Source organism: Arachis stenosperma, chromosome 3 (genome assembly GCF_014773155.1).
Source record: "Arachis stenosperma cultivar V10309 chromosome 3, arast.V10309.gnm1.PFL2, whole genome shotgun sequence".
In the NCBI taxonomy this organism is placed as follows: Eukaryota; Viridiplantae; Streptophyta; class Magnoliopsida; order Fabales; family Fabaceae; genus Arachis; species Arachis stenosperma.
Genome location: NC_080379.1, coordinates 17885000 through 17909673, shown reverse-complemented (window position 1 = coordinate 17909673; position 24674 = coordinate 17885000). Strand labels below are relative to the sequence as shown.

The window sequence follows — 24674 nt, the reverse complement described above, 5'->3', positions numbered from 1 at the left end:
ATAGGAGAATGCCTTTTGGTCTGTGCAATGCACCTGCAACCTTTCAAAGGTGCATGCTCTCTATCTTCTCAGATATGGTAGAGAAATTTCTGGAAGTCTTCATGGATGACTTTTCAGTATATGGAGACTCATTTAGCTCCTGTCTTAACCACCTATCACTTGTCCTGAAAAGATGCCAAGAGACTAACCTGGTTTTAAACTGGGAGAAATGTCACTTTATGGTGACTGAAGGAATTGTCCTTGGGCACAAAATTTCAAGCAGGGGGATAGAGGTGGATAAGGCAAAGGTAGAGGTAATTGAAAAATTACCACCACCTGCCAATGTTAAGGCAATCAGAAGCTTTCTTGGGCATGCAGGATTCTATAGAAGGTTTATCAAGGATTTTTCGAAAATTGCTAAACCTCTGAGTAACCTGCTAGCTGCTGACACTCCATTCATTTTTGACAATGAGTGTCTGCAGGCATTTGAGACCCTGAAGGCTAAACTGGTCACAGCACCAGTCATCTCTGCACCAGATTGGGCATTGCCATTCGAATTAATGTGTGATGCCAGTGATCATGCCATTGGTGCAGTGTTGGGACAGAGGCATAACAAACTTCTGCATGTCATTTATTATGCTAGCCGTGTTTTAAATGATGCACAGAAGAATTACACAACCACTGAGAAAGAGTTGCTTGCAGTGGTCTATGCCATTGACAAGTTTAGATCCTACCTAGTGGGATCAAAGGTGATTGTGTACACTGACCATGCTGCTCTTAAATACTTACTCACAAAGCAGGATTCAAAACCCAGACTTATAAGATGGGTGTTGCTTCTGCAAGAGTTTGATATAGAAATAAGAGACAGAAAAGGGACAGAGAACCAAGTGGCGGATCATCTGTCCCGGATAGAACCAGTAGCTGGGGCGTCCCTCCCTTCTACTGAGATCTCTGAGACGTTCCCAGATGAGCAACTCTTTTCCATCCAGGAAGCTCCATGGTTTGCAGATATGGCAAATTACAAAGCTGTGAGGTTCATACCCAAGGAGTACAGCAATGTGCAAAGAAAGAAATTAATTTCAGATGCCAAGTACTACCTTTGGGATGAACCATATCTCTTTAAGAGATGTGCTGACGGAGTGATCCGCAGGTGTGTACCCAGAGAGGAAGCACGAAGGATCCTATGGCACTGCCATGGATCACAGTATGGGGGACATTTTGGAAGTGAGCGAACAGCCACTAAAGTCCTCCAGTGCGGATTCTACTGGCCTACTCTCTATAAAGATTCCCGAGAGTTTGTGCGTAACTGTGACAGTTGCCAAAGAGCTGGTAACCTGCCTCACGGATATGCCATGCCTCAACAAGGGATATTAGAGATAGAATTGTTTGATGTATGGGGAATTGACTTCATGGGGCCATTCCCACCATCATACTCAAACACTTACATTCTGGTGGCAGTGGACTATGTATCTAAGTGGGTAGAAGCAATTGCTACACCCACTAATGATACCAAGACCGTGCTGAAATTCCTCCAGAAAAACATTTTCAGCAGGTTTGGCGTCCCCAGAGTGCTAATCAGTGATGGGGGCACTCATTTCTGCAATAAACAGCTATACTCTGCTATGGTTAGATATGGAATCAGCCATAAAGTGGCAACTCCGTATCATCCACAGACAAATGGGCAAGCTGAAGTCTCTAACAGAGAGCTAAAAAGAATCCTAGAACGGACTGCGATGGCCCGAAGAAAGGATTGGGCAAAGAGCTTGGATGATGCTCTGTGGGCATACAGAACAGCATTCAAGACTCCTATAGGCACCTCTCCATACCAACTGGTGTATGGGAAGGCCTGTCATTTGCCTGTGGAACTGGAACACAAAGCCTACTGGGCAACCAGATTCCTAAACATGGATGCACAGTTAGCTGGTGAGAAAAGACTGCTCCAGCTAAATGAGCTAGAGGAGTTCAGACTCAATGCCTTTGAAAATGCAAAAATTTATAAGGAAAAGGCAAAGAAATGGCATGACAAGAGATTGTCAACCAGAGTCTTTGAGCCAGGACAGAAAGTTCTGCTCTTCAACTCTAGGCTCAGACTGTTTCCAGGAAAACTCAAATCCCGGTGGAGGGGTCCGTATGTGATTACAGGAGTATCACCATATGGATATGTTGAGCTTCGGGATATTGATTCTGACAAGAAGTTCATTGTTAATGGACAGAGAATCAAGCACTATCTTGAAGGAAATTTTGAGCAGGAATGCTCAAAACTGAGACTTGAGTGATTCTCAGTGAAAGTCCAGCTAAAGACAGTAAAGAAGCGCTTGCTGGGAGGCAACCCAGTCATTAGAAAGGTGTATGATTAGTTCTTACAGAGGCAAGTATCAAAAATGAAGGAGTTCACAGAGTTACAGAAGGATTCAGCTAAAAAAGCAGAGAAAATGAGCTTACTGGCGAAAAAACGCCAGTAAGGGGCATTTTGGGCGTTAAACGCCAGAATGGGTACCATTCTGGGCGTTTAACGCCAGGAATGGTGCCATTTTGGGCGTTAAACGCCAGAATGGGCACCATTCTGGGCGTTTAACGCCAGGTGTGCAGCATCCTGGGCGTTTTAGAAAAACGCCCAGTGAGGAAGAATTTCTGGCGTTTAACGCCAGGCAGAGTACCTGGCTGGGCGTTAAACGCCCAAATGGGGCAACAAATGGGCGTTAAACGCCAGAATGGGTGCCATTCTGGGCGTTTAACGCCAGCTTGGTGGGGGGACCACAATTTTGTTTTCAAATCAGATTTTTTCAAACTTTCCTTTTCTCACCCATACTTTTCTACAAAATCACACTTCAATCATTCATCATTCACTTTCAAATCTTCAAAAATCAAAACCTTTTTTTCAAATTTATTTCAAATCAATTACAAACATTGTTTAAAAATTTCACCCTTTTCTCAATTTCTTCTCATATTTTCTCAAATCTCCTTTCAAATTCCTCTTTTTTTTTCGAAAACTCCCCTCCCCACCTTATAAATACACGTTTGTTCCCCTCTTCCAACCACACCATTCGAATTTTCTTTTCCTCCCCCTCTCTTCTCTCTTCTCTTTTGCTTGAGGACAAGCAAACCTCTAAGTTTGGTGTGCTTTTCCGTGATCACTAAGCCAAAGTTCATCAATATCATGGCTCCTAAGGGAAAGCAAACCAATTTAAGAGGCAAGAAAGAGAATAATCCAAAGAATCTTTGGAATGAAGAGAAGTTCTTAACCAAAGAACATGAAGACCATTATCATAAAATAATGGGTCTGAGGTCAGTGATCCCGGAAGTTAAATTTGATCTGAAAGAAGATGAATATCCGGGGATCCAAGAGCAAATTCGAAACAGAGGATGGGAAGTTCTAACCAATCCTGAAACAAAGGTTGGAAGGAACATGGTTCAGGAATTCTACTCTAATCTGTGGCTGACAGATAAGCAGAGAATGACTGGAACCGCTTACCATACCTACAGAACCATGGTCAGAAGGAAAGTTATATACTTCCATCTGGACAAAATAAGAGAAATCTTCAAGTTGCCTCAACTGCAAGATGATCCTGATTCCTTTAATAGGAGGATGGTGAGAGTAGATAAGGGGTTGGATCAAGTTCTAGAGGACATATGCCTCCCTGGAACTAAGTGGATAACCAATTCTAAGGGTATCCCAAACCAACTCAAGAGGGGAGACCTCAAACCAATTGCAAGAGGTTGGCTAGACTTTATTGGGCGTTCCATATTGCCCACTAGCAACCGTTCTGAGGTCACCATCAAGAGAGCAGTGATGATTCATTGCATTATGCTTGGAAAAGAAGTGGAGGTTCATCACCTGATTGCCTGTGAGATCTACACAATTGCAAATAGGAATTCCACTGTAACCAAATTGGCTTACCCAAGCTTGATCTCCTTGCTCTGTAAAGAGGCTGGGGTGAAGATAGAAGAAGATGAATTCATACCCATTGAACATCCAATCACCAAGAAGACAATGGAAGGAGCAAGAGAAGCAGGGGCGTGAACTTCAAGAGATGAAACGCCAAAAAGCCCTCCTCTCAAGCTGAGGGAGCATCCACTTCTCAAAATCAAGGTTGTTGAGTCCTAACTCTGTGAACACCTCTATCATTAGGAGCCTATTTTTTTTTGTTTTATATCTATATTTGAGTCTTGTTCTTAGTTCATAATTAATAAAATCTATGCCTTAAAGCTATGAATGTCCTATGAATCCATCACCTCTCTTAAAAGAAAAATGCTTTAATCACAAAAAAAAACAAGAAGTACAGGGTTTCGAAATTTATCTCTGAAACTAGTTGAATTAGTTTGATGTGGTGACAATACTTTTTGTTTTCTGAATGAATGCTTGAACAGTGCATATGTCTTTTGAATTTGTTGTTTTTAAGAATGTTAAATTTGTTGGCTCTTGAAAGGATGAGGAGAAAGAGAACTGTTATTGAGGATCTGAAAAATCATCAAATTGATTCTTGAAGCAAGAAAAAGCAGTGAATACAAAAAAAAAAAGAGAGGAAGAAAAGAAAAAGAAAGAAATAAAGTGGTGATCCAAAGCAATAAGAGTGTGCTTAAGAACCCTGGACACCTCTAATTGGGGACTTTAGCAAAGCTGAGTCACAATCTAAAAAGGTTCACCCAATTATGTGTCTGTGGCATGTATGTATCCGGTGGTAATACTGGAAGACAGAGTGCTTTGGGCCACAGCCAAGACTCATACACTGGCTATGTTCAAGAATCAACATACTTAACTAGGAGAATCAATAACACTATTTGAGTTCTGAGTTCTTATAGATGCTAATCATTCTGAACTTCAAAGGATAGAGTGAGATGCCAAAACTGTTCGGAGGCAAAAAGCTACTAGTCCCGCTCATCTAATTGGAGCTATGTTTCTTTGATATTTTGGAGTCTATAGTATATTCTCTTCTTTTTATCCTATTTTGATTTTCAGTTGCTTGGGGACAAGCAACAATTTAAGTTTGGTGTTGTGATGAGCGGATAATTTGTATGCTTTTTGGCATTGTTTTTAGTATGTTTTTGGTATCTTTTAGTTAGTTTTTAGTATATTTTTATTAGTTTTTAATTAAAATTCACTTTTCTGGACTTTACTATGAGTTTGTGTGTTTTTCTGTGATTTCAGGTATTTTCTGGCTGAAATTGAGGGTCCTGAGCAAAAATCTGATCCAGAGACTGAAAAGGACTGCAGATGCTGTTGGATTCTGACCTCCCTGCACTCGAAGTGGATTTTCTGGAGCTACAGAAGCCCAATTGGCGCGCTCTCAACGGCATTGGAAAGTAGACATCCTGGGCTTTCCAGCAATATATAATAGTTCATACTTTGCCCAAGATTTGATGGCCCAAACCGGTGCTCAAAGTCACCTACAGAAATTCCAGCGTTAAACGCCGGAACTGGCATAAAATTTGGAGTTAAACGCCCAAACTGGCATGGAAGCTGGCGTTTAACTCCAGAAAAGGTCTCTACACGAAATTCCTTCATTGCTCAGCCCAAGCACACACCAAGTGGGCCCGGAAGTAGATTTTTCTGTCATTTACTCAATTCTGTAAACCTTAGGACACTAGTTTACTACTTATAGGATCTTTTGACATTGTATCCGGACCTAATGACCCCATAACATTTTGTACACGTTTCTCTCCACAGTATGAGTCTCTAAACCCCATGGTTGGGGGTGAGGAGCTCTGCTGTGTCTTGATGGATTAATGCAATTACTACTGTTTCTTATTCAATCATGCTTGTTTCGATTCCAAGATAACACTTGTTCCTAATCCGGATGAATGTGATGATCCGTGACAATCATCATCATTCTCAACCATGAACACGTGCCTGACAACCACCTCTGTTCTATCTTAGATTGAGTAGTTATCTCTTGGGTTCTTTAATCGGAATCTTCGTGGTATAGGCAGGACCTGATGGCAGCATTCAAGAGAATCCGGAAGGTCTAAACCTTGTCTGTGGTATTCTGAGTAGGATTCAATGATTGAATGACTGTGACGTGCTTCAAACCTGTAACCTACTGGGCGTTAGTGACAGACGCAAAAGAGGGATTCTATTCCGGTAGGGGAGGGAACCAAACCGGTGATTGGCAGTACTGTGACAGAGTGCGTGCATTAGCTTTCACTGCGAGGATGGGAGGTAGCCATTGACAACGGTGAAACCCTATACGAGCTTGCCATAGAATGAGACTTGCGTGTTTGATGAAGAAGACAGTAAGAAAGCAGAGATTCGGAAGATGGAGCATCTCCAAACCTCAACCTATTCTCCATTACTGCAAAACAAGTAACCATTTCATGTTCTTTTACTTTTTACAATCAATCCTGATAATTTCTGATCTCCTGACTAAGATTTACAAGATAACCATAGCTTGCTTCAAGCCGACAATCTCCGTGGGATCGACCCTTGCTCACACAAGGTATTACTTGGACGACCCAGTGCACTTGCTGGTTAGTTGTGCGGGATTGCAAAAGTGTTATTGCAATTTCGTGCACCACTAACGCATCGCATTACTATACCTAAAGGTCGCACGTGACATCAAAATAATTCTCGAGTTTATTCAAAAGGATATAAGACTTTGAAAAAGAAGGACAGACAACAAAGATAATCATCATAAGAGTCTTGAAATGACTGATGAAAGTAAATAAGGATGTACAATCGATGAAGAGTATTGGAAAGAAATACAGTTTAACAACCTCAAGGAGGACTCCCGAATCAGAGATAATTGATAGGAACAGTAAAAAGGAAAAGCAAGGCAGTAGTTGGAAACAAAATCAAGATAAGTTAAAAAGTATAAAATCATAGAAGAAGATTAACTAAGTCAGAGATGACACACACAACGTTTAATCAATTTACCCAGAAGGTACAACAATTAAAAACAGAAATTTATTTTTGAAAAAACAGGGCTTGTGCGTATGCATAGGAGTTGTGTGTACGCACGAACCAGTAGATTTTTCTCAGCTTGTGCGTACGCATGAGGTCGTGCGTACGCATGCAAAGTAAAATTTTCTATTTTGTGTGCACGCAAGAATACATGCGGATGCCCTCAACAGAAAGCACTTCCCAACTTGTGCGTACGCACAACTTGTTAAATTCACAGGGTTTGTGTGCGCACCAGAGTGTGCGAACGCTCTCAACAGTAGGCATATCTCTGTGTGTGCGTGCGCACCAGAGTGTGCGTACGCACGTTTTTCTGGAATTCACAAGGTGTGTGTGCGCACACAAGTGTGCGTATGCACAAGTGAAAATATGGCCCCTGCTCAGAGCACATGCACAATAGTGTGCGTGTGCAGCCAAACCAACACTCACAATTTCTGCAACATCACAGAATTCAGATTTTTTACACTAACTTCCAACATTCATAACTTTGCCTACAAAGTTTAAAGTTCTACAAAATATATACCGTCTTAAAGCTCTCTAAATAGTCTTTAATTTAAGACTAATTTCATTCGATTTCAAAACCCGAGACTCAAGTTATGATCCGTCAAAGTTGGGCAAAAATCCATTTTTATATAAAACCTTTAAACTCAAAGTTATCACATTCCTCATCCAAAACCATTTCAATTACATTTTGACCATAAAAAACAACCCAAAAATTCATAAAAGAAACTTCTAGGCAAGGTTTTGAAATACACATGTTTTTAGGGATATAGAGAAGTGCATTTGCTAAATTCAAAACAACTTTATCAAAACTTAAAGAATAGTTTCAATTACAATAGAGTAAAAGAAAAATTTAATTTGCAATTTCTTTAAAGAGAAATCAAATATTCTTTTAAAAGGTTCAAAATAAAACTCCGAGAGTATACTTGAAATCACCACCTCACAAGAACATTCAAGAAGATTAGGATGTACTTAAAAAGGAGTCAAGCCATACAAGAAAGGATCTTAAATCAAGGGAATTCAAACAAGATCCACTAGGCATGAGACATCGAACAAGCTTTCAATCGATCCAAAAGAATACAAAACTTGCAACGAAAGACAACTCCATCAATAGTAAATTCTCAAGAAAGAACTTTTGACTAAAGAACTTTGGTAAAAACAATAAGAGGATCAACAATGTACTAAGTTGAAACAAATCAAGCTGACTCAAATAAGAATGAGATTCACAAGAAAATGGGAAACTGAGATCAATGGTAATGCTCACAAGATGTAAAAGAATAATTAAAAACAGGATCAAGTATGACATTCATAGAAATGAAAAGCTTAAGAAGGAATTGGTTCGTTTTCAAAAGGAGAGAAATGAGTCCAAATTTTCAAAAGAACAACATTTGCATAAATAATATGTTATGCTAAACCAAGCTTAAATTAAAATAATTTAAGTGAAGTTTATCAAATGAAAATCAACAAGAATAAAAGCAAAATATCTGTTGTTTCCAAAATTTTGAAAAATACCTAAGTACATAATCAAATAAAGATATGCATAAGAACTGTAGTAAAATTATTATAAAATCAAGTTATATTTAGAGTATGTATAATTTCATAAACCAGTAAAAGAACATGCGAGGTATTAGAAATAAGTTTTTAAATTGCATAAGGAATTTTAAAAGTTTTATATAGATAAGTGTATATTAAATCAAAAGCAATTTTATAAAAATTTGAAAATTGGTTGTAAATACAGTCAAATAAGAGAAAATCTTAATCACAATTTCTTTAAAAATAGACTCGGAATAAGGACTTAAAAATGCCTACTACATCAAGACAAGTTCAAAGTCATATCAAAGAATACATGAATTCAAAAAGAAGAATCTAGATAGAGAAAGGCAGATACACTAAGGATTTCAAGCAGGCATATGCAATTAAGATCAAACAAGAATGCATATGAACAAAAAAATAGGATTGGAAAAACCAAACTACTTTCCAAAAGAAAAGGCGACAAGAACTTCAAGATAGGTTAGGAAAGAATAAGGCACATGACTCCAACAGAATTCAAGACACATAACTAAGTAACCTCGAGAAATAGTTTCTAACATTCCCAAAACCCACGATAAGCGTTACCTATTACTTGTATATCGTCTATGATAACCCATTAGTACTCCCATATACATAATTCACTAGTTTTAAGCCGGCCAAACTTAATACCAAGAATTATGCAATGCAAGACTAACATCATTAATCAATAGACCATTATGTGCATAAAGCTCTAATTCTCGTCATTTGACAAGACTATTGCATGACAGACGCTTAGAGTATGCAATCAAAGCATAGCTAGTCAATTCCTTAGGATCTACAGGAAAGACTGCTTTGATACCATAAAATGTAACACCCTCACTATCAGAGTGTCATGCTTCCGGCTGCATACTCTAAAATATATATATATATATATATATATATATATATATATATATATATATATATATATACATAACGATAACTTACAAACATACATATCACAAATTCTTATCCCTCTTACAAAATTAATAAAGATAAAGGCGAGGGAAAAATAATAACTAAGATAATACAAAAATATCGAATAAACAGAAAATAAATATAACTCTTCTTAAGCTTGTCACTTATATCTTGAAAAGGAAGAAATGAGGAAATGATCAAATAATAGCTATTATTGCTGTGAGGGAATTTTCATTTCAAACTAGGGCTGCATTTGTTTCTGAGAACAGGATAGGATAAGACACTGACAACAAGACATAAGGGAAAGAGACACAATTTTGTGCTCTTATATTCTGTTTGGTAATAAACTAGAACAAATTATGAAATTCCAATTTATTCTCATTTTTTTCATTCAAAAGATTTGAGATGAAAAATATAACAATAAAAATATATAATTATAAAAAACTAACAAGAATAATGTAAGAAAAAATGAAAAATAAGTTGTATCCCTTGTTAGTGTCTTCGTGTCCTTCTTGTCAGGATGGACACAAAAGATACTAATCCAGTGTCTCTGGACACAAGGTTGTCAAACTCGCGAGTCTAGGTAAACTCATGGAGCTGACCTAGACTCGACTCATAGACTTGTATGAGTTTACCTTTTATAAAATTTTTATAAAAGTATATATATATATATATATATATATATATATATATATATATATATATATATATATCATGTATAATATATATGTTTACTCAAATATATGCATTCAAACTTAACAATTTTAACATCAAAACACATAATAAATTAATACAATACTATAATTATAACAAGTACTCTAGACCACACATTTAAATCCTTCACAAGTTTTAGATTAGAAATTATTTTTTTAGAGTTATCCACTAAAATACAGTTTTCAGATTCAGTTGCAACTTGCAAAGTTATCAAAGTTGATAAATAATAAATTCAGATTTCAGATTTCAATTGCCAAGTTATAAAGTTATCCACTAGCCCACTATCAAAGTTGATAAATTCATAAACAACACTAACAAGTAACAACTACAAATTACAAGAAGCAGCTATTAAGAACAAACTAAACTAACACTAACATTTCAGAGTTTCAGTATTTTAAATATTTAGATTCATTAACAAAAAACAACTAACTAAGTAAGTAACAGTCTAAGTATCTAACACTAACGTCTAACAACTAACAAGTCCAGAACCAATCAACCCGTTGTCTATTGATATCAGTAATTTAGAAAAAATAATTAAACCACTTAACCACACATGTTAGTTTTTTTGATACATTATAAACTTACTAAAGCATTAGTTTAATTTTTTTGTCCATCAAATTTCAATAACCAATTTTGTGTATGACTTCTTAATCCATATTTCATCATTCATCACACCAGAATTCAAACTAAAAAATTTTAAAAAGTTAATTTCAGAACCAAAATGGCAGAATTCATACCAATTACCTAAATTATTGATATTTAAATTTGTTCAAAAAAATTACCTTGGAGAAGGAAGCTCAGGTAGAACTGAAGAAGAAGAGAGGCAGCTCAGCTGCTCAGGCAACCGAAAGTGAAGCAGAAGTAGATCGGCAGTGCAGAATTTTAGAACTGGAGAACAGAGGCGTCAGGCGAGGAACGCAGACCAAAGCTGAGGAACAGCGTGCCGTGAAGCCTTCAGCGTACCACGAGGAAGAAGATGGCATCGACCGTCGAGGAACCTTCAGCATTAGCCTTTAGCTTCATCGAGGAACTGGAGGTGTACCACGAGGAAGAAGATGGCGGACTGGCGGCGCTGTACCACGAGGAAGAAGACGGCAGTGGATCCGTCGGGCCTCTGGCGTGGCGGTGTAGACAATGGTGGGGAAGAATGATGAGCTTGGAGAAGAGAGTGAAGGGAAAAGAGAGTGTTCTGTGTTAGCCATTTGGGATTAGGATTACATTACATGAACGACGCCCTTTGTCTTTTTTTTGGCCCAAAATGACGCCGTTTTGGCGAAAATGGACACCCAAATCAAACTCGCTAACTCGCCTTCAAACTAGCGAGTTTAACCGATTCTGCCCGAGTCTACCCGAGTCTACCCAGAAATGAGTTTGTGTCCGAGTTAACTTGATTCTACTACCTAAACTCGTAAACTCGTACGAGTTTACGAGTTAACTCGCGAGTTTGACAACAATGTTTGGACATATTGTCTCTGTCCATGTCTCTTCTGTCAAACACGATTTTGTGTCTCTGTCCTTGTTTCAGTGCCCTATCTTTGTAAACAAACGTAGCCTAGTTCATCACAGTTCACAATTTGAAATGCTATATCATTATAACTAGTAGCAAATTTGTCTCGAACAACCAATGAAGCATTATACACAACCGGTACCAATTTGCCATATTTCACATCATTAGGGGAATTCATTTTTTGCACCCAAAAGCAGTTGCATCATGAATTGAACTTAACACAGACCTCTCTCACACACCGTAAAAAACAATGAACCAACTAAAAGGAAACGCAAAAGTTGCATTCCAAAAAACAAAAATGGGTTTGCATTACCGCTTCCTACTACGATCCATTTAAGCCAATTCGAATTCAAAAAGAATCCATAATTATGAAAAACAGAAAAATAATAGCAAACATGTACAACTTCAGTTGAAAAAGTAAAGCATCGATTCAAATGAATTACCCTAATTTGGGGAAATGACGAGAACGACAAAAAATTTCACCTTCGTCTTGAGAAGGAAGAGATGTAGTTGCGATGGACCTATGACGACGACGATGATGCCGCGATGGCGTTGTAGACAATGAGGATGAGACTTCGGTGGCACTGATGACAGTAAAAATTGATAAAAGACAAGAGATGAATTTTCAAATTCGAAAGAAAGTGAAATAGGAAATTTTGATTTCTCTGTTAAGTAAAGAGCAAATATATAATTGTATCATTATTTGTTCCTTCTTCACCTGTTTTCATCTCATGAGAAAGAGAAAATTTTTGGCTGAATTTCACTCCACTTTTTTTTTTATTTTTGCTTAATTTTCTTTGGTGGTCCAAACAAAAAAAATTTGATTTTTTCCATTTTCTTTTCTTATATTTTCTTTCTCCCCATATTCTATTAAACCAAACACTGTGTTAATATATTTGTTAGAATTAAAATTAAAATTAGATTATTCATTAAAATAGAATTAAAATTAGGTTAGATTAGATAATAATACTTCAACAATATTTTTTTTTTTTGGTGTCTAATACATCAACAATATTTGAAAGGAGATGATTAATTCCAAGAATGTGAGCTTTTAATTCTAAAAATTTAATTTTAGACAATAAAAATAAAACCATGTATTCTTAATCTTAAAACACTATTTTTTTTTTATCAAGATTAGTCCAATTTGCGTGAAGTGGAATAAATAATGTCGCTGGAGCCGTAAACCCTTACTTAAAAGGTTAAACCCTCCTCCCGCTCTGCAAGCTGCACCAAAATCGTCCGAACACAGTAAGCAAACAAAGCAACCTATGGAAGAAGAATTCATTGAGCCACTCACCAAAGATGGCTCCGACCTCTGCCAGCAGCTAATGGACCGTTACGCCAACTCTTCCGCGCCGCAGCACCGCCATCTCGTCGCCACCGCCGCCGCCCTGCGCTCCAACCTTAACGCCGAGTCCCTCCCTCTCACGCTGCCCGCGTACTTTGCTGCTGCCATCTCTGAGCTCGCGGACGACTTGGCTGCTGAGGCGCTTGACCCAACGGCGCTCTCCGCCCTGCTGTCCTTCATGGCCATTGGTCTTCCCTTGGTTCCGCAGGGTGGTATCGCCGCTCCGAAGGCGTGCGACGCAGCTGCTATCCTCGTCGCTCTACTGGACAAGGAGGGAGATGGGAAGGGGTTGGGTATGTCGACCATAAGGGCCGCAGTGAAGTGCTTGGGGGTTTTAATTGGGTTTTGTGATTTGGAAAATTGGGACTCTATTAAATTAGGTTTTGAAACATTGCTGAAGTTTGCAGTTGACAAACGCCCAAAGGTAAAATTATCTTATGTTTTTCTTTTTATGGTTTTGCATTTCATTTAACCTAGTGCTTTGTGATTGATTTGTTGATATTTTCCCATGCAATACATTTTGAATTTGGTTATAGTTTTTCTGTTTGTGGACATTTTCCCTTGCATAGTAATAATTCCATGATTTTTTCTCCATTTATCGTGGTGAATTTTTATGTTGCTGTTGCTGTATGGTTTGTTTGATTTAGGTACGAAGATGTGCTCAAGAGTCTCTTGAGAAGGTTTTCCGGTCTATTCATTCCTCCAAAGTTGTTAAGGATGCTAGCAAGTTAGTTTTGTCAATGCTTAAAAGTGGCATTGCTTTGGTGATAAAATTGATCGGTACAAGGACTGTTGGTGATTCCAAAGAAGATAAAGTTTTGAAACTGGAACTTTTGGAGGTCCTTCATGTACTAAATGTTGTTAATCTTACTGCTCCCTGTTTTTCTGCAGAAGTCATTCCAAAGGTTCTTTCGGAATTGGTTAAGTTATTGGGTGCTGAGAGTTTGGTGCTTGCAAGGCATGTTCTTAAAAGTATTGATGCTATTTTTGAAGCTTCGAGAGTCCAAAATATAGACTTAGAGACAGAGGATATTGTAGTTTTTCTTGCTTCGTTTGTATCTTTGGGAGATAGAAACCCCTTGGATACTCTGGTTTATGCAGCAACCTTATTAAGACATGCAATGGACTCACTTTATACCAGACAATCAAGTTTGTGGTTCAAGAATCTGCCTCTAGTTTGTACATCTTTAATGGGTATATATATGCTTCTTTCATGTCCATCGGTTATAGAAATCATGAATGAATCAACTATAGTACTGGTGATTTATTTTGACGGTTTTGTTTCACCTGCTTATGCAGTGGCACAATCTTTCTCTGACTTCTCAATCAGAAAAAATAAGATGTTGCAGTGAATTAAAAATGACCATATAACTATTGATATTTTGCTAGGTTTCGGTATTAACTAAGAATTTGGTAGAGACTGAGAAACCAACTGCAAACTATATTCAAACAAGTAGGATGAGGATTAAGAAACCACGTATATAAATAAAACAAAGAAAATGTGAGAAGCAGATATCATTTATCTCTTTTCAAATTTCTCCCATCTTGAATTTGTATATTGTGTAGATTTCCTGTACCTTTGGGACTTCCACTTTTTCAGAAATTTAAATGATAGAGATTAGTTCCTCAGACTTAGCAATTCTTTTGGGTCTCCTTGTCTTGTGTCTAGACTAGATAAAGGATCTTAATCTCTTAATCCTTTGGCTTCTAGACTTTCACGTTCATGGTTCTTTTAGAGGGGGCTGACCTATCAGTTGTTGAAAGACTCAAAAGTCAAAAGCTTTTCTATTTTGATGTCTACTTTCATGCATGGTTTTTGTATCTCATGTCCTCCACTCTGGTAGTAATACTTTCTCCTCTTGTCGATAAAGTTCTTTCGTTTGGAAGATTTGGAGAAGAAAGTTGCTATTTGTGCCATTGCCAGATATGGCCTAGACACTCCACTTTCCCTAACTGGTTCTTGCCTTGGTACCCCCACTGTGTCTATTCACATTGCCTTGAATGGTTTTTGCACCACCCTAAGCAACCCCTAATTGTCATGTGTCCTTTTATTTAGATCTCTCCGTATCATCTGTAACAGAATCTTCCTTAATATTTCTGCCCCTCTTCCCTCCTTTCTTTTGTCAAGGATACACGTAGATCGATAGCTCCCCCCCCCCCCCCCCCCCCTTCTTTTCTTTCTCTGCAGGGATTTTTCTAGCTTGTTATGTGCTCAAAGTTCAAAATGACTGAATTTTAAATTTTACTTTAAATTCTAACAAATTTATTACGGTTTACTGATTAACATCAAAGTGTCACATTTTTTTGTTATGTCATGTGGGGATTGGGACATTGTTGTGCAATCTATCTTTCATTTAATGCTGTTTTTATTATATATATTCTAATTTTTTATGGTCTTCTGAGTTGACTCAAGCTGCATATGTTGAGCTCAGGTCTACTAAATTTAGAGGGAAACACTGCAGTGCAGGCTTCGAGTATTTTGAAGGATGTGCTCAAGCATCATCTTGGTCCCCAAAGTTTGACAAGTAGTGGGGATCAAAGATTTGATAATTGTAGTCAGGAAAACATGGAAGGAAATGCAGTAAATTCAACATGTGCAGTTTTTGAAAATGCCATTTCTGCTGCTGCTGGAATTCCTACTGAGCATTTTGTGTCCGTCATATCTGTTTTATTTTTTGAGCTTGGTATGGAACTGCCTATCTTATATATTCTTACCATATAAGAATCTATTTTCATGTTATTCTACCATATATGCAATTTGTGCTGTTCTCTAATGTATATAGTATGTTTTGTTGTCTATTGTATTTTATTGCCCTTTAAAATGGTTTTCAGATAGCTTTGCTTTTATGGTGTTACTTTTGCTTGTTTTAGGAGTGCTGATATTCAAAGAGATTGGATAGCTTCATTTCTATTTTAAAGCCATTAGAGTCTCGTTTATCTTTTGCATTTGTGATCTAAAGAAAATATTTTTATTAATGAAGATTCTGTCTTTGTCAACATACCTTATCCAAGTCAAGTGCTTAACTGTATCTTATTCCTTTTTGTTTATTTGTGTGCGTGTTTTATTACTATATTATAACATTTTCACTTGTGCTAATGGGTTGAAGCTCTTTATTGTGTTGACATCTCTCTATATTTGTTCTTTGTCAAATGTATAATGTCTTATCCTCTGCTATTGGTATACTGCTGTTTGAGGTTTATCAACAGTAAAATTTATTGATCTGAAAATAAGAGCACTAGAGCTACACCGCCTACATGTCCCTTTCTTACTATCTTATAATCTTTGATTCTAGGAGAACACTCAGTTGTCTTTATGAGGAATATTGTGCTTAAACTTGCTGAATTTATGATTCAAACATCTGGAGGAAATGTTGATAATGAGCATGTAAGTATTGGTTAAAGACTTTATTTTGGCTATACCTTTGTTTTGTTATTATTTTTACTGTTTTAGTGAAGAATATAACTAAGATGCGAGGTACAAAAGCAAAAAACCAACACAAGATCAATAAACATAGCTATCCATTCTCTACATGTTTGAGCCAAAGTCCTCTAAAATGATCAGACCAAATGGTGGGGCAGGTTTTTGTTAGATGTGGGAAAGGTATTGGGCCTGTTTCATCCTGAGTTGCAATTACTGGTGTTTATATTCAAAACCTATTATATCCATTGTCCAAGCCTTATAAACTTAACTGTCTAGGTTTTTTTCCCTTTTTTGGGGTTGTTTTTGGGGGGGGGGGGGGGGATGGGGGATCCCTGTGGTTCATTAGTTTAATTAATTCTCTGTTTTGGTTGCTATCAGAAATCTGTTATTACTATATACAATTTACAGTTTAAATTAGAGCTGCTTTACTGATCAGGTCATCTTTTCAAATTTATGCAGCTTCAGAAATGCATTGGTTCTGCTATTTTTGTTATGGGGGTAGAGAGATTTCTTGAAATTGTGCCTATCACTCTTGATGAACGCAGCTTTGCTTATTCAAATATTTGGCTAGTACCAATCTTGAAGAGATATGTTACCGGATCCTCACTTGCTTACTACATGGAGCATATTGTGCCCCTTGCAAAATCCTTTAAGAAGGCTAGTCGCAAAGGTATGCTTCCCACTTGTGCATCTATACCGACTGTCCAAATGTGTTCTGCCATAATTTTCCTAGTGCTATGGGCAGGTTTTTTTTTTTTTCCCTTTTTCAGCTGGTAGAGGAATTGAAATTTGAAAGCATGTTTTGTGGTTCGTAAGTTACCTTCACTGAAGGTAGCAAAAAGCTATTGGAAGCCTATTGCTACTTGATCTTATGAATTAGAGTAAATTTTCAGAATATTGGTCATCTCATTAGTTTAGTACTTATTACATATGCGCTTTTTTGTTTAGCATTTAGATCCTAATCTGTATAAGATATTACATGTTACACCCCAATCTTTGCACAGTTCCTACACAATGCTCGTTTGAAAATAGCATAGCATGGGTTTTGGTGTAAATCTCATGCTCTATATAGCAGAATTCCCCTCTCAGACATATTGAGAGATTGGAAAGCTATGCTTTATAGATTAATCTTTTGTTTTGTTTTGTTTCTGTATGGGGGATTCTGTATCCCCATTTTTGTATTATCCTTCCCCTAATCTCATTGAATTTTTTTAATATAAAAAAATAAATAGCATAGCATGGGAGTAAGTATACTTTCATAAACAAGATGGGTGGCAGTGTAGTAAGCAGTACCTTGGGAGGTCAATACAATTAATCCCAATAAATGTTGGCAATACTGATACGGTAGCACTCATGCTACAATAGTGTGAAAATAACTCATCCATAATAGCGAAGCAGCTGGCGACAAATGATTGTTATTGATGCATCTTGTCATACATCAATATGGTATTTTTTTTTTTATAAAAAAAGAGTTTCAACAACAACAACAACAACAACAACAACAAAGCCTTGTGCCACTAGGTGGGGATAAAAAAAGAGTTTTATTAAGGATAATACAAAAAGGGACCCCAGTATAGTTTTCATTGAAAAAATTGACATCAGCTTTCACATCAGAGAAGTTTCTTGAGATAATCTAATTTGATTTTGTAAAAGGTGACTGACATTTCTTTCCCATTTGAAAAAAAAAGAGAGAGGAGGGGGCCATAGTTAAAAGTACTAAATTTGTCTCAATGGTTTGTTGTTCTGACTTCATATATCTTGCCCTTTGCTGGTATCTATGCAATTCCTATTCTATGACATAACCACTAATATCAAGTTCTTGAGCAAGTTTTTCAACATTTTTTCCAGTCAAGAAGACACGGATTAGTGAAGATCTGTTGAGTCGAGCCCATGAACTATGGGGATTGCTACCCAGTTTTTGTCGTCATGCAAACGATACTCACCAAAATTTTGCAAGTCTCTCTGATGTTCTTGTTTCTTTTCTTAAAAAGCAGCCCTCCATGCATGAAAAAGTTTTCATGGCATTACAGGTTACATCTCTCTTGCATACAACTTGTGACCTGTGAGCTTTCGGTGGTTATATGTCTATATTTTGTTTAACTGAATATCTTTGTAAATGTTCCTGAACATTGTCTAGGTTCTTGTGAATGAGAACAAAGCTGTACTTATTCCTAAAAAGAGCGAGTCAAATTGCCACGCAGTATGTGATTCTGAATTAGAGTTTGGTGTGCAACCTGCATATTCTAAGAAAGCTGCTACCAGAAACATCAAGTCTTTGGCATCTTGTTCAAGACAGTTGCTTTCTATTTTGTCAGATTTATTTATTACTTCACAGCCTGAGATGCGCTTTTCTTTGAAGGTCAGGCAATATATCTTATTTGACTTATTTTCCCACACTTCTGCTTATGTTCTTTTGTCCTATAAAATGCATGACTTATTTGTTCACTCAATAATTTATTAAGGAACTCTACTTGGGCCTCTTAAATTAATTTTGGAGAAATTTTGGTTTGAGCAGTTCTCTGGCTTGGGCCATTTCGTATCTTACTTTTATTATCCCTTACATTGGTTTGTGACTTGTTATGATTCCTTCTGTTGTCTCTTGCATCATTATTTGCTTCATGTAACGAGAAAAAAGTACAGTGTTGGATTGTTTGAATTTTAATTTAATCTCTTTTTTGTTAGGGAGCCATTGGGTGCCTGGCTTCTATCACCGATTCCTCTGTGATCAAAGAGATGTTTCTCTCTTTTCTTGATAAGTTTAAGTTTACGGATTGTGAAGGCAACATTGAAATGCTGACGAGTGACAGTGGAGTGTTAGATAGCAAACTCGGCAAAATGGAGAATTATTCTAAGAGGTGAATTTAGTGCTTGATTTATACATGTATTTTGTATCGATGATGATATAGTGCCTGTCAATAATTCGTCTTCTATATTTCTTCGATGCTAATATTGCTACCCAAGCTATCTTTTTTAAGTCTTTTATTTCCTTGAAGCCAGGTGATAGTTCTTGTTTTAACTTTTATCTGGTTTTTTCTTGTCTCTATTGCTTATCTTCCTTCCATAATTCTCATATCCACAACATTTAATGTGCTGGAATCTAGTTCTAAATTATAACTTTTTCATAATATTTATCTTCCTTGATAATGATCTTTTATTGTTTAGCCTAAATAAAAGGCCATGGAGTCTCTGTTTTGTTTAGTTGAAACTCTTATCTCCAGTTATTAACTAATTACGATGATATTCCACCTTGATAACCCCTTTTGGATGTCCAAAGTTCCCTCTAATGAGTAAAGACAAATCTTTTACCTGTACAGATTTGCTTAGATGTGTTTGGAACACAATGGAATTAGAATTAATTTGATGTCAAAATTAAATTCTTGGTTTGGAATTAATAAACAAACAGGAATTGAACTGATTTGTAAATCCTATGAATTCGCTTTATAACACTTTCTCAAATCTTCTTATTTTTGAGATAATTTGGTTGGAGTTAAAATGATTTGGTTTGTTAAAAAAGTAAAGTCATTTTAAACCCTTTAGGTATTAATATCAAATAGAAGGGTTTGGAGACGGGAAGAGGTGGTAGAGGTTTGGTTATCGCCACGTTGGCGGCGGTGGTTATTGGTTGTGATGATTGTGTGGTAAATAAAGGATAAAAAGGTAAAATCAGATCATTACATCTATTTGTAAATCAAATGAATTCCTATTTTACATAATTGATTCCAAACACAGTAATTCATTTTAAATTCAATTCATTTCAAATAAAATCAAATCAATTCTAAAAATATTTTGTTCAAAACACACCCTTAATTAATATCATTGACATTTTGCTGATTTGAAGGCCATAAAAGGACTGTTTGCCCCAATGTCTGCTATGTTTGGGGTGAACTCATAGTTACTATCACTTTTTTTCTTGCATTGTCCTGTGATTGTTGACTTTTTCTGGAGTACTTCATTTGATATATTATTAAGTTCTGGGTGTCCCTTGTAACTTAGACTAGTTCTTATAGACTAGCCTTAGACTAGTTCTTATAGACTAGCCTTGCTTGATTTTTTATTATTTTTATTTTTATTTTTTTGGTGACTAGCCTTGCTGGATTTGTATAGTATAGAAACTTGATTAGAATTTAGAATATTTTAAATAATTAAACCATATGAATTTGATTGAATTTTTTTGTATACTATCGGGGCTTGGATACAAAATCTTAAAGCTCAGAATCTTTTTAGCTGGATGAGAATTACATTTCAATTTTTTTCTCCTACTCTCCTCTCATAAGGAGGATCTCTTGTCATTGTATTTTTTCACGTGTTTCTTGTTTAATCCCCCTCTCTTTTTTCCACCACAAAACAAGGCTTTGTCCTTCTCAGCTAGATTTTTCTGTAGAATTAGTTCACTAGATGAACTAGCAATTGTCCTGTTGACCACAAAGGTTAAATACTCCCTTTTGAAGAAGATTATGTATGAACCATTTTGAAACTGAGAATCATGTCATGGAAACACATAGGAAATCAATGGAGTGATTGATTGGTAATACTGATCCAAGAACTCCGTCCGTTATCTGTCCTTTGCAGTTTGTAGCAATATTTATGCTATCAACTGGATTGAATGAACAGGAGTTGTTCTTAACCTGATATGTTTTCTGATGAGAATGTCATTGAGCTGCTACATTTCCTGAAAATGTTTAATTATGAAATATTGAACTGTTGTTATTTCACTTGCAGAATTTAGGAATCCTTAAGTGCATACACTTCAAATTAGCTCCTGTTTTTCAATTTATTATTATATAACTGGTAAAAGTCAAGAATTCTTTATTTGCTCAGGTGTTTGATTTTGGAAATAGCATCCTGTCTTGTTGAAGGAGCCAAGGATGATCTTATAGAGTTAATATATAATTTAGCAGTACAGTCGTTCCAGGTAATTCTCAGATTTAGCAGTACATTATAATCTTTCTTCCATTATTATTCGTCTTAGTTATTCATTTGACTATCCTATATAATTTTCTGAACAAAGGGAAATCCACTTTTAATATGCAGACAACTGATGAGAGCGTTCATTGTGAAGCATACAACACTTTGAGCAAAATTTTGGAGGTCTGCATTTGCCCAAGATTTTTCTGTTTCATTTACGTTTTATTTTATGTATCTGAGTGTTGTTGATAAATGACACAGGATCATGCCTTTTCTTCTTCTCGATATACAGAGCTGATCGATTTATTGATCAGTCTAAAGCCTTCAACTGATATTGTATATCTTAGAAGTCGATATACTTGTTTCCACTCTCTGATGGTTCGCACAATGAAGGTGAGAATCCCTTTTTTCTATTTTTCTATCATTGGCTTCATGGTTTTGTTCAATTATAGCACGGCATTAAAGATGTGTCTTAATGATATTTTTCCAACTTCTATCCAATTTTTGCTAATAATAGTGCTTTTATTCAAAATTTGTATGTTATGCTTCTAGTATCTTGTGGATGTATATACCAGTAATGTCAGTTATCTTAAGGAGTCAACATTGAACAGAGCATCAGTTAGTTGGTTTGCATGGCTCCACATGTATGATGTAGGCTTTTATTTCTGCTGTTATTAAAAGGATTTGTTGTCATCTTCTGTTATTAATTATATTTATCTTTTAATCCCCCACCACACCCTTCCCACAAAAAAAAAGGATAAAGAAAAAGAAAAAAGAAAGCACATATCCACACACGCAAAAAAAAAATGTTAAATAAAATAAAACCAAAAGAAAATAAAATTTGTAGAGTGTTGGTTGGGTGCTGTTCATAACCAAGTTCTAATCTTTCAATTGCCCTGTTTATTTGTCTGGTTAATGGAAATTGATATAGACGACATTTATTTCCTTATTGGCAGATGCATATATATATATAAAGAAAATTTCTTAACCAATAAGCCTGAGTCATGCTTGCATATTGAGAAAGTTTCTTTTTGACTTTCGTTGAATCAAATTGATTTTTCTTTATATGTATTATGCAGATTAGTTTAGAGGAAGATGAGAACTCAAAGGCTTTCCTTATTCTTAATGAAATCATTCTCACATTGAAAGATGTAAGTATAAAGTACATGGCATGCACATTTATTGACTTCAGTATTGAGTCAATGAGCAGGGGTGGTAGCTGTTGTGCTAACTCATCCAATTGAACCCTGTAGGGAAGTGATGAAGCTAGAAAAGCAGCCTATGATTTACTCTTGAATATTAGTTCTAGCTTGAGGGACACATCAGGTGTTGATCCTATTGAACCATATCAGAAACTGGTCAACATGGTAAGTACATATTATACAAGTGATACTTTTATTTTGCTTATTTTTATTAGAAAATCACTTGCTTAAAAAGTTTAAAGCAGCCAATGTAGCATTCATACTGTGTGTGCTGGATGAAGTTGTTGCATTCACAAAATTTTATGATGCAAGAGTTGGAGTTGAGTAAGTGCATTTTTTTATGGAATATATATTGACATAATACTCAACAATATACAGATCATGGGGTATCTTTCTGGTTCTTCCCCGCACATTAAAAGCGGAGCAGTGTCTGCGCTCTCTGTATTGGTATATAAGGATACAAATCTTTGTCTCTCTGTTCCTGAACTTGTCCCTTCTTTCTTATCTTTGCTGCAAACCAAAGACGTGGAAATAATAAAGGTAAGTGTTCTATTATTTTTTCAAGATCAGTTTGTGCTTGGTCATCTTTCCGTTATTGTTGAATTTAATCTTATAACTGCAACAGGCTGTCTTGGGCTTTGTAAAAGTCATGGTATCTTCTTTACAAGCAAACGAGTTGCAGCAATTTCTCTCAGACATCATTACTGCAATCGTCCCCTGGTCATCTGTTTCTAGACATCATTTTAGATCAAAGGCATGTGTAATTTCTAATGTTAAATTCCAATGTACACATGGTGTGGTCGGATACATACACATGCACAACATGAACAGATTCATCTGTATAATTTGCTAGAAATAAAGAATATGTTCTTGATTTTATACAGGTCACTGTCATATTTGAAATATTATTACGGAAGTGTAGTTCTGCTGCTGTCAAACGGGTTACCCCAGAGAAATATCAGAGTTTTCTCAAGACAGTTCTAGAGGTAACTCCTTCAGTATTTATATTAAAAGAATTTGACAGTACTGTACCTAGCCATAGGCCATATGTCACTGACACATGCCTAAGTATGAATGTTTGTGACATCGGGGCATAAAAGTTCACACCAAGATTGACAATTTGAATGATTAGATTTTTATTAGGATAGAAATGGCTTGAGTGAGACATTACACAATCTGTAAGCCGGGTGTTATCTTCTGAACTATAAAAATTGTTACCAAGTGGATTTCGGCAATTGATGCCTTTTTGTTCCTCTGATTATTGTTTTCCCGCTTCTCTCCTTTATATCATAACTCTTATGAGGTGACTTGTTCTTGAATATGTACATATTGGATGAAAGCTAGCAAGGTTGTTTGAAGAAATTGATAGTGTGAATTTGCTTTGTGAGTCATAGTTTGCATGAACATAGAACATCAGGATACTTCAGAAAAAGAAAAACGTCCATGAAAGGGAAAAGGCAGGCAGATTTTATTTTGAAACTAAAATTCATGAGTTGTAACTTACGGAAATTTGTATATTATTTCAACTTTTTAATTGATTTTAAGCGCTCTTAAAATTTGTAATATTTGTAAATGGTCCATCAGTAGCTGCTTTTCCATGTCCAATGAAAATTTGTCATGGTGCCTTTTTCATGCAGAATCGACATGGTAAATCAAGTGAGACAACCTCCAATGGTACAGAAAATATGCGTGAGGATTCATCTGCTAAAGGGTATGTTCTAATTTCTGTGAAATAATTTAATTTTGTAAGGTGGTTTATTGTTTCTTGGAAGTTCAACTAGAGTCCTATCCTCTTTTTGTGTAGGCCAAATTCAAGGAAGCCCAAAAGTTCAGATACCCAAGGTATTACTTTGGTTAAGCATAAAAAGAGAAAGAGGGATAAGAAATTTGAGTCGGACTTACCAAGTGAAAATGAACCCCATAAGTCTATTACTACCAGCAACCATGGCTTAAGGTTAGTCAAGAGAAGTAGGCATTCTAGTGATAGAAATTCAAATGGAGGAAAGGAAGAAGGAAGTAAAATGTTCAAGAAAAGTCAGCACAAAAGTCTCATTGAAAGTGGTGTGAAGAGAAAAGTAAAGTTGACAAATACAGAGAAGGATAAAGCAGCTACTCATGCCTCTAAGCGAGTTTCAAAACCAGAAACATTGAAAGGGAAATTCAAAAGAAATTTATAGATTCAATTCAATTCAATTTATCCAATGTTCCAAACCTCTAAAGCAAGATTAAAGAGGAGG

The 24674-nt window shown here is 36.3% G+C and overlaps 1 protein-coding gene across 1 annotated transcript; it reads left to right on the top strand.

Annotated features, from left to right (window-relative positions):
- Nucleotides 1–12748: 12748 nt before the first annotated feature.
- On the top strand, nt 12749–24674 carry LOC130969250 (uncharacterized). The gene is made up of 18 exons (XM_057894896.1): nt 12749–13333; nt 13557–14103; nt 15342–15593; nt 16203–16294; nt 16790–17000; nt 18179–18360; nt 18468–18689; nt 19013–19185; nt 21149–21242; nt 21362–21418; nt 21497–21628; nt 22315–22386; nt 22489–22602; nt 22816–22977; nt 23063–23191; nt 23322–23423; nt 24075–24148; nt 24242–24674. Exons 1-18 carry the CDS (start codon nt 12830–12832, stop codon nt 24612–24614), a joined length of 3492 nt encoding a protein of 1163 aa, XP_057750879.1. The 5' UTR covers nt 12749–12829; the 3' UTR covers nt 24615–24674.

Bases quoted from the DNA above. Each gene is read 5' to 3' on its own strand.
- LOC130969250 (XM_057894896.1), top strand. From the start codon at position 12,830: ATGGAAGAAGAATTCATTGAGCCACTCACCAAAGATGGCTCCGACCTC. The intron at 17,001-18,178 runs GTATGCTTCCCA...CATTTTTTCCAG, and splicing joins TAAGAAGGCTAGTCGCAAAG to TCAAGAAGACACGGATTAGT. The intron at 19,186-21,148 runs GTGAATTTAGTG...TTATTTGCTCAG, and splicing joins ATGGAGAATTATTCTAAGAG to GTGTTTGATTTTGGAAATAG.